The sequence below is a fragment of the Aegilops tauschii genome, chromosome 1 (genome assembly GCF_002575655.3).
Source record: "Aegilops tauschii subsp. strangulata cultivar AL8/78 chromosome 1, Aet v6.0, whole genome shotgun sequence".
In the NCBI taxonomy this organism is placed as follows: Eukaryota; Viridiplantae; Streptophyta; class Magnoliopsida; order Poales; family Poaceae; genus Aegilops; species Aegilops tauschii.
The window spans coordinates 330,703,761-330,714,721 of NC_053035.3; the positions used below are offsets into that span (position 1 = coordinate 330,703,761).

A 10,961-nucleotide genomic window follows, 5' to 3' on the forward strand; every position below is an offset into this window, starting at 1 on the left:
CGTAAATCACTAAGTTACCTCAATGGGGATTTGCATTTCCCCAACAATAAGCATTTCATATTTCTTTTTGACAGAAGGTAGAGGTATTTGAAAACTTCCAATAGTGATTGTCGGAGATTTTTCAATAACATTAATACCATTCACTTGGAATTGTTTCTTCGGAAAGTGCACCGTATGCTCATTACCATTAATTTGAAAAGAGACCTTGCTTTTATTACAACCAATAACAACCCCTGCAGTGTTCAAGAAGGGTCTACCAAGGATAATCGACATGTTGTCGTCCTCAGGCATCTCAAGTATAACAAAGTCAGTCAAAATAGTAACATTAGCAACAACAACGGGCACATCCTCGCAGATACCGATAGGTATGGCACTTGGTTTGTCAACCATTTGCAAAGATACTGATAGGTGTGAGTTTATTCAAGTCAAGTCTTTTATATAAAGAGAAAGGCATAACACTGAACACCAGCTCCTAAATCACGCAAAGCAATTTTCATATAATTCTTTTTGATGGAGCAAGGTATAGTTGGTATTCCCGGATCTCCAAGTTTTTGAGGCACTCCATCTTTGAAAGTATAATTAGCAAGCATAGTGGAGATTTCAACTTCCAATATCTTTCTCTTATTAGTGATGATGTCTTTCATATACTTTGCATAAGGAGGCATTTTCAAGATATCAGTCAAGCGAGTACGCAAAAAGACTGGCCTCGGCATTTCAACAAAGCGTTCAAATTCTTCATCATCATTCTTTTTAGTTGACTTGGGTGGAAAAGGCATAGGTTTTTGAACCCACGGTTCCCTTTCTTTACCGTGTTTCCTAGCCACAAAGTCTCTTTTATCATACCTTTTATTCTTAGGTTGTGGGTTATCAAGATCAAGAGGTGGTTCTATCTCAGCATCATTATCTGGTTCTTTATCATTATTTGGTTGAGTGTCTTCAGGAATCTCATCATTATCTTTTTCATTATCACTAGGTGAGTGTTCATTACCAGATTGAGTTTCAGCATCTGAGATAGAAGTTTCATTTTCATTATTAGGAGGTTTTTCTATTTCAGGTTCACTACAAGTGTGCAAAGTCCTATCATTTTTCTTCTTCCTTTTATTTCTAGAAGGACTAGGTGCACTAGTGTTGTTTCTTTGTGAGTCTTGTTCAATTCTTTTTGGGTGTCCCTTAGGATAAAGTGGTTCCTGAGTCATTTTACCTCCTCTAGTTGCAACTCTAACAGCAAAGTCATGCATATTATGATCCATTTCATCAAGCAATTCTCTTTGTGATTTAGCAACTTGTTCTAACTGAGTTTGAACCATAGAAGCATGTTTTCCAACACCTCTAACATCATTTGATATTTTAAATAACAAGTAACTCAAGCGAGCAATCATATCAGAATTATATTTCAATTGTTTCATAACATTTGCATTGAAGTGATCTTGTTTTCTAATGTAGTTTTCAAACTCATAAAGGCATTGACTAGGATACATATTGTGAGGATTGTCATTTTCATTAAACTTCATAAGAGAATTTACCTCTACCACCTTAGGCGGTGGTGGTGTATTAAGCCCATGTATTTCTTCAATAGGAGGTACATTTTTAACATCCTCAGCTTTAATACCTTTTTTCATCATAGATTTCTTTGCCTCTTGCATATCTTCGGGACTGAGATATAATATACCCCTCTTCTTTGGAGTGGGTTTAGGCGGTGGTTCAGGAATAGTCCAATCATCATAATTTTTCAATATGTTATTCAATAATTCTTCAGCTTGAGCAACAGTTCGTTCCCTGAAAACACAACCACCACAACTATCTAGGAAGTCCCTACAAGCTTCGGTTAGTCCATTATAGAAGATATCAAGTATTTCATTTTTCTCAAGAGGGTGATCAGGAAAAGCATTAAGTAACTGGAAAAGCCTCCCCCAAGCTTGTGGAAGTACTATACAAAAAAAATTCTTGATGCACAAAATTAAATACCTCTCTTGTATAACTCTAGCAATTTGTGCATCAAGAAAATCACCAAGTGGCACATCATCATTAACAAGCAAGGTACTAGCATCATCATAAGAATTATCCATAGCAGAAGTAGCATCATCAATAACTTGCGACATATTAGAATTCATAGCATGTGGTGGTGTTGCAAGTTTACTCATGACAGAAGGTGAATCTAAAGCAGAACTGGATGGCAGTTCCTTACCTCCCCTCGTCCTTAAGGGAAATATCTCAGTCTTTGGATCCTTCAGATTCTTCATAGTGATAAATTGATAATAATCCCAAGTGACTCAACAAATATAGCTATGCTCCCCGGCAACGGCGCCAGAAAAAGGTCTTGATAACCCACAAGTATAGGGGATCGCAACAGTTTTCGAGGGTAGAGTATTCAACCCAAATTATAGATTCGACACAAGGGGAGCCAAAGAATATTTGAAGGTATTAGCAGCTGAGTTGTCAATTCAACCACACCTGGAGATTAATTATCAGTAGCAAAGTAGTGACAGCAGTAACGGTAACAGTAGCAGTGATAGCAGTAATTTGTAGCAAGTGTAACAGTGATGATAGCAATAGTAACGCAGCAAGATCAATAAGGATAAATTCGTAGGCATTGGATCGGTGACTTGTTGGATGATATTCATCATGTAACAGTTATAACCTAAGGCGATACGACACTAGCTCCAATTCATCGATATAATGTAGGCATGTATTCTGTAAATAGTCATACGTGCTTTATTAAAAGAACTTGCATGACATCTTTTGTCCTACCCTCCCATGGCAGCGGGGTCCATATTGGAAACTAAGGGATATTAAGGCCTCCTTTTAATAGAGAACCGGAACAAAGCGTTAACACATACTCCCTCCGTTCCAAAATAGATAACTTAACTTTGTACTAACTTTAGTACAAAGTTGAGTTATCTATTTTGGAACGGAGGGAGTAGTGAATACATGAACTCCTCAAACTACGGTCATCACCGGGAGTGGGCCCGGTTGTTGTCACTCCGGGGTTGCCGGATCATAACCGTAGTAGGTGACTATAACTTGCAAGATCAGATCTAAAACATGGATATAATGATGAATTCATAAACGGTTCAGATCTGAGTTCATGGCACCCGGGCCTAAAGTGACAAGCATTAAGCATAGCAAAGTCATAGCAACATCAATCTAAGAACATAGTGGATACTAGGGATCAGGCCCTAACAAAACTAACTCGATTACATGATGAATCTCATCCAAGTCCTCACCGACCAGCGAGCATACGAAGGAATTACTCACTCCCGGTGGGGAGCATCATGGAATTGGCGATGGAGATGGGTTGGTGATGTCGAAGAACGAAGATCCCCTCTCCGGAGCCCCAAACGGACTCCAGATCTGCCCTCCCGAGGAAGAACAGGGCTTGGTGGCGGCTCCGTCTCGTGGATCGTGATAATTCTTTTTCCCGGATTTTTTCTGGAAATATGTGATTTATAGTATCAAGGGGGTCATCAGCGGGGCCCCCAGGTGGGTACAACCCACCTGGGCGCGCCAGGAGAGGGGGGCGCGCCCTGGTGGGTTGTGCCCACCCAGGTGCCCCTCTCCGGCAGGTCTTGCCTCCAGAAATTCTTATTATTGATATAATAAATCCTCGCAAAGTTTCATTCCGTTTCGAGAACTTTTATTTCTGCACAAAAACAACACCATGGTAGTTCTGCTGAAAACAACGTCAGTCCGGGGTTAGTTTCATTCAAATCATGCAAATTAGAGTCCAAAACAAGAGGAAAAGCGTGAGAAAAAGTAGATACATTGGAGACGTATCAGGTCATACTTCTCTTTTTGAGGAACAAACTTCGTCTTGGGGTATTGATATTCTTCCCATTTAACTCCATTGGCATTGAACTTTGTTCAAAACCAACACCTTGATTCTTCCGGTGTCTTCCTTTCTTGTGTCCAATTTCCTCAAATTGTACTCCCGGCAAGGCGCTTGTAAACACCTTTCTCTATAATTCCCTTTAATAAACTATTTTCTTGCTCGAGTGTAACTTGGCTAAGAGAATCACTAGTGGAATCAAGAGAATTACTAGAAGCAACAAGATTGGATTTAGCATGGTTATTCTTAATACTAGAAGAAGAATCTTTCTTGCTCTTGTTACAAGATTTTACTTGTGGCACATAAGTAGAGAAGAGAAGACATTTGGCAATGTAAGAAGAACTCTTCTTTCGAAGATCGTCATTGATTGCTTTTATAAACTCATGCTCTTGCTCTAAATTTAGCTTCTCGAAGCATAGCTTCTCATGAGTTCTTAGGAGCTCTCTATGATCCTCTTGAGTAGTTTCATGAGCTAACTTAAGAGTGTTTAGTTTTTTAGTTAGACGCACAATCTCCTTCTTATCATTGTCATTCGTTTCATCTTCATTAGCATGATTACTAGCAAGTTCCTTATAGTTCTCATCACTAGTTTTATCAACAAGCAAATCATCATCACCTAGCAAATCATTTTCATCACTATTGAAATCAATATACTCGGGGTGTGATACCTTGGGGCCTTTAGCCATGAAGCAGCTTTCAATTCCTTCATTTGGTGAATAAAATATGTCATGGGAGTTGGATGACACTAGAGCAAGTCCGGCAATACCTTCATCTTGAGTATATTCGGAGTCGGAGTGATAGCTTATCTCGGAGTAGTTGTCGGAGTCGGAACCGGAAACCCATTCACCAACATGAGCTTGATGTCTTCGTCTTGTGTAGCTCTTTGATGACTTATCTTTCCTTTACGAATCATTGCTTCTTTGAGAGGGTCTTCGTTCATAACGATCGTCTCTACTCCCTCTCCCTCTTGAACGTGATTCATCTCTTCTACTTCTCCTTTTTGGTGAGTCTTCTCTTTTCTTGTAGGGCTTCGTACACTCATTGGAGTAGTGTCCGGGTCTTCCACAATTGTAGCAATTATGATCACGATTATAAGATCTTTTCTTATTGTAGGGCCTTGACTTGGAGCTTCTATCTTTGCTTCTAGTCTTGTAGAACTTGTAGAAGTTTTTCACCATTAAGCTCAATTCTTCATTGGAGACTAGCTTGTCACTTGATATTGTAGGATCATCACTTGAAACTTTGTAAGCACCACTTGACTTGTTGTGGAGCTCTTCCTTATCCTTGAGTGACATCTCATGAGCAACAATTCTACCAATGACTTCCATGGGCTTGAGATCTTTGTAATTGGGCATCATTTATATATGTGCACACGGTATCATATTTTCCATCCAAGGCTCTAAGGATCTTCTTGATGATGAACTTGTCAGTCATATCTTCACTTCCTAAGCCGGCAATCTCATTTGTGATGAGAGCAGGCCTAGAGTACATTTCGGCAATTCCTTCACCATCCTTCATCTTGAATTTGTCAAGTTGACTTTGAAGCACATCCAACTTGATTCCTTGACGGACTCGGTACCTTGGTGCATATTAACCAAAGTATCCCAAATTTCCTTCACATTCTCAAGGCCGCTGATTTTGTTGAATTCTTCGGGGCACAGTCCATTGAAGAGAATATCACAAGCTTGAGCATTGTATTGCAACATCTTCAATTCTTCCGCGGTCGCTTCACAATCCGGTTCCCTATTGTCCTCAAAGAATTCACCTTACAAGCCAATACGAACAACATCCCAAACGGCGGGGTTATGACCAAGAATATGCATTTTCATCTTATGCTTTCAACTAGCAAAATTTGTGCCACCAAAGTAAAGACCTCTACGATGATAGTTAATCTCACTAGATGTCATACTCTCCTAGGTTGTGAAACCAAGGCTATGATCATTAAAGCAATGAAAATCAAGGCTAACAGAGACTAAAGCTCTAATACCACTTGTAGAATCGAAAGTATGTCTACAGGGGGATGATTAGACTACTTGACCAAATAAAAATCTATCATTTTCCCAATTTTAGTTGTAGGCAGATTTTAGCAATTATGACAAGTCAAGTAACACCCTACACACGCAAGTCTAAGAGTATAGCAGCGGAATGTAGAACATTGCACATGTAAGTAAAGGGAAGGGTTTGGCGAACGCAAACGCAATGGGGACACGAAGATTTTTTGCGTGGTTCCTATAGGTGGTGTTATCGTACGTCCACGTTGATGAAGACTTCAACCCACGAAGGGTAACAGATGCGCTAGTCCAAGGATGGCTCCACCCACGAAGGGTCCACAGAGAAGCAACCTTGTCTAACCCATTATGGCCATCATCCACGAAGGACTTGCCTCACTCGGGTGAATCTTCACGTAGTAGATACAGTCAGAGTTAAGTGAGATAAAAATAAGATGGCCAAACAACAAAAGCACCAAAATGTTAGGCTGTGAACCACAATTAGATTTCCATGTAATACAACTTTATCTCATTGTTACACACGTATACAAAAGATCTATAGGTAGCAAAAGTAGCCGGCTAGCAGATCCACACAACACTACTGTACCTGTTATTGTTGCTTACGTACGTCCTTCCACCTCTAATCATATAAGTAATCCGAAGTAGTCAGACCACATCATCAATATGTATGTATAGTTTTTTAGGACAAACAGTAGGTGATTTACCTACGGTAAATATATGTCTACCGTTCAAAGCATATATGATAAGTTGACGGATCAATACTTCAATCCGCTGGTGAACGGCACGCCGGTCTGCGGCAGCCAGTTGCCCCCGAGCACCATGTTGTCGACGGTAAAGTTGCCGGCATCGGCGCCGTCGCCTAGCACGTGGTAGCCCGGCCAGCTGACCCGACGGCCGGTGTCGGCACCCGGACCAGAGTTATTGTACTCGGCGTAGTAGAGCGTGTCGAGCGCGAAGTCCCCGGACCACGGCATCCACCCGGTGGCGTCGACGAGCCCGCCGATGTACGACTCCATGACCACGGTGCGCGAGTAGTTCTTCCACGGCCGGCCGAGGAAGGTGCGCGTGTCAAAGGCGGCGTTGGCCGCGAGCTCCGGGGACGGGAGGAGGGTGCAGCCCTGGATGGAGGTGCCGGTGTTCTGCTCCGGGTTGGTGCGGCCCTGCGCCGTGACGGTGTTGCTCTGGCCCTGCATGGGGAGGCGGGAGTAGAAGGTGCAGTCCTGGAACACGACGGCGGCGTTGCCGAACACGTAGTCCACGGTGCCGTGCACCTCGCAGCCGCGGTAGAACTGGCGGAGGGAGTGCGTGTAGAGCGTGTCCTGGTACGCCTCGAAGCTGCAGCTGTAGAAGGTCGACAGGTCGGCGCTCGACCGGAGCGCCACCGCCTGGTGCTTCGCCGGGCCGGCCGTGTTCCGGATCGTCATGTTCATCGCCACGAATCCTTGCCCATGCACAGCTGTGACATGCGTGCATTCAAATTAAGTTCATACAAAAAATCAAGTTACCAAGTTAATGCTAGATATATTCATTTGAGAAACAAGTTTGGGACAAGTTTTTTTCGGACGAAGGAAGTACTATAATATACGCATATGTGTGCGCATGTTTGCTCTCTGGGAGCGACTAGGTAGTGCATGATGATGTGACGAGACACGAGACAAAATTGAGATCCGACACGGACCAACTCATTAATTCGCTCCATTGCCAGCACTGGTGTCATGGGACCAAATTAAAGCGACGTTTTTTAGGTTTCATCCTCCCTGGCCATTTGCCAGCAGAGGGCACGCCTAGCTAGTGTCACTCCAATTTTATATTTCCTTTTATTCGAAGTGCAAAGCTCACAAATGCCCACTACTAGTAGTATAGCTCCCAGCTTGCCTCTTGTTTGCTCATCCATTTAGTCCCTCCATTCTTAAACTGATTTTCTTTTTAGATTCTTAAACCAAAAATCATCCAAACCTTTTGAAATTTGATTTTGCATAATTCCTCCATTCGTAAGATGATTCCATGAGCCATTCTTTTGTGAAATTGCTATTGGAGCCCGATTTTCAAAAGAAAAAAATTTCTAAGTTCCAAAAATTCTGAAAAGAATACGTACATAAATATATATGTATAGTGCATGTTTGCAAAGTTTCATGATGAAATATGTGGTAGTTAATTCAGATATGCATGAAAAATCACTTTGGCCAATTGTAAATAATTCAATCATCTGGCTTCCTATTTTTCTTTTTCGAAACCGATTGTTGCATGTGCGTGTGTGTGTTACTTTGTACTCAGCGTGCCTAAAAACAAGAAGAGCAATAGTGAATGCCGAGTATAACTTTCCTAAGAGCAAGTATAATAAGTTGACGTAAACGGGCTATAAAGAGATGTCATATTATAGTTTTGCTTAGTTTGAGGAGACATGAGAATCATGCTTTACGATCATAGTCCATTGCAGCACGGACTCGAGCACCCTTTGTGAAAGAAAAGATGGGCCACATATTCATGACATAGTATGCAAGTATGACTAACTATAATATGAGTTTGCTATTACATAGGCTATAGATGACCTTGCTCTTATATATCTAGGTAATCCAAAATTTGTAACGAATTTATTTTCCCCTTCTTCTTTGTTTTTTTTATCTTGAAGCTATTTCCCCCTTCTTAATGCAAAAGTAGAGCACCAGCCTCCTATATAGGTAAAAAGCAGGAGTATGTTCTATACCCAAAAGACCAAAAGAAAGTAAAAATTATTGACGGTGAACAAAAGACCAAAAGGTTTGACAACAACAGGTTGAAGTGTTCGATGTGTTTCTCTGGTCGTTGCCAACGATTGCATTTCATTTTACGAAGGAAGTAACGAGTCGTATGCATATATGCATTGTGCACTTACCAACGGTAGCCGAGTGGAAGGTGGTCCAGCCGTCAACAACGCTCCGGTTGCCGGTGATCACCGTCTGTCCGATCCCATCGCCGATTATCATGACGTACTTCATCTTCTTGGGCACCTCCACGTTCTCCTCGTACACGCCTGCAAGCACGTATATCACGTAGTACCCGGCGCTGCCGTTGAGGTTTGTGGGCGCAGCCGCCACGGCATCCCCGACCGACGTGTAGTTTCCGGAGCCACCCTGGTCCACCGTCACCGCCCTATTCACCGCCACCGTCCCTTGGGGCCCCTCGATCGCCATCCTCCGGACCATCTGCTCGTCGTTCGCGTCGAACAGCCCCCTCCTCACGTTCGTCGGGGCCGTCGGCGGCTTCTTGTGGCCGTGGTGCGGTTTCTTGGCGCCCTTGGGCGCCTTCGCCGTGGTCACCCATGCCCTGGTGAAGAGCGACAGCGAGAGGCTGTAGAGCTTGGTGCCGTTGGAGATCGGCTCGGCGAGGCCGCCGCCACGGTCCGACCACGACCCCGACGCGGCCTGCAAGCCGTCGAGGCATGTCTCCTGGTTGGTCAGGATCGCCGAGAGCAACGTCTGTACGTCGTCGGCCTGCGGGTCGAGGAGCGTCTCCGTGCCCTTGAGCGCAGTGCCGGTGGCGGAGAGGAAGTCGACGTTGAGCTCGGAGAGGAGCTTGCAGTCCTGCAGCGCGCCGATCGCGCTGCGTGAGAGGTGGCGGTGCCGGGACAGGTAGTGTTCGACGAGGCCGACGAACTTGTTGGCGCTGGCGAGGGACTTGGCGACGGAGAAGCGGCCGTAGGTGTAGAGGTCGCTCGTGCCGTGCGGCGGCAGCACGGTCCGGCAGAATGTGGGGTCCGTCGTGTCGTTGCACGCGGTGGTGGGTGACACCGGCGTGGACGGTGGCGCGTCGTCGGAGAGGGAGAAAACCAACAAGGAGAGCAGCAGGACGGCGGAGAGGGCGCTGCCATAGTAGACCGCCATGGTCGCTAGCTAGCTGAACTATGTGGCACTGTGCATATGTTCTGCGTGTGTTTTGGTGATCGACAGGCACTGATCAGTGGTCACTTTTATAGGTGAAGATGAGCAGGGCTTCATGGTGATCTACTGATCTTTAGGTCCAGAGGTGATTAATTAATTAGGATCAGATTTTGGTGAGCTCGAGTGAGAGAGTGTGAGAGCTTTTTGCGCCTCGAAAAAGCGCGTGGAGAGAATGCAAGTGGGCGGCGAGTGTGCGTCTAGGCCAAGCACGCTTTGGCTGGAGAGTGGAGTTGAGAGGCTGGCCATATGGACCATGGACGCACATGTTTGGGTAGAGGACAAGGCAATAATCGATTGTGTTTTGGGTTGGTTTGGCCGGATTCAAATGGCGATCTCTCGGCTTGTTCTATTGGTCAAAGTTAAACGGCTTGGGTTGACCTTTTTCTTTTTGCCAGAGCTCTTGGTTGACCTGACTTGTGTACTTAGTATAAAACCGTATTTATATGTCTAATAACATTGTAATATAGTTACTTGGCAGATAGATTTATGCGAAAATGTAAGATGCTTCCATTCATTTCATTTTATTTATTTTATTGAAATAGAGGCAAAAGATTTGCCCCGGCGATTAACTATGTAGTATATTCTACTCTACAGATAGATTTATGTGAAAAAGACAGTTTCATTTTATTTATTTTTTAAACAGAAACAAAAGATTTGCCTTTCGATTAATTAAGCATAAGAACATTGCTCAATTTATTAACAGGAAATTGAAAAAAAAAGGATACAGAAAAACATGTGGACTACTTAAAGCATGAAACTCCATGACTACGCGATCGACCTGACAAACGTACACAAGCCCTCTTACATCGCAAAGGAACTCCTAAATAGACAATTCAACTAAACACAGCACACACACACCACCAAAATCATGGTGACAAACCAAATCATAAGCACGGTCCAAGAGACTTAGGGCCATTTGTTAAGAAATCACGAACACCTTCCTTATGATGGCACTCATTTTGCCTTTGCTCCTGAGAGCCTTCTCCACCTTATTGACCTTGCCCCGAGAGCCTTCCCCATCAAGAGACAAGCAATCCCCTTGTTAGAATATATATAACCGTATTGTTTTGTATAGATATACGGTTGTATATGTGTAGTCCTTGTATAGGTGTCCGTATATTGTACGATACGAACTCTGCCTTGTAACCTCTATATATTGATCAATACAAGGCACCACAATGTGTGGTTTCCCTAATCTTACATGGTATC

General features: G+C 43.6%; 1 protein-coding gene across 1 annotated transcript; it reads right to left on the bottom strand.

The window, feature by feature from the left end:
• Positions 1–6,320: 6,320 nt before the first annotated feature.
• On the bottom strand, positions 6,321–9,936 carry LOC109784381 (pectinesterase). Its single transcript, XM_020342968.4, has 2 exons — positions 8,708–9,936; positions 6,321–7,291 (listed from the first exon to the last, which is right to left on the bottom strand). The coding sequence occupies exons 1-2, from the start codon at positions 9,693–9,695 to the stop codon at positions 6,591–6,593; spliced, it is 1,689 nt and encodes a 562-aa protein (XP_020198557.1). The 5' UTR covers positions 9,696–9,936; the 3' UTR covers positions 6,321–6,590.
• Positions 9,937–10,961: the final 1,025 nt, after the last annotated feature.

Bases quoted from the DNA above. Each gene is read 5' to 3' on its own strand.
- LOC109784381 (XM_020342968.4), bottom strand. From the start codon at position 9,695: ATGGCGGTCTACTATGGCAGCGCCCTCTCCGCCGTCCTGCTGCTCTCC. The intron at 7,292-8,707 runs GTAAGTGCACAA...CGCATGTCACAG, and splicing joins CTTCCACTCGGCTACCGTTG to CTGTGCATGGGCAAGGATTC.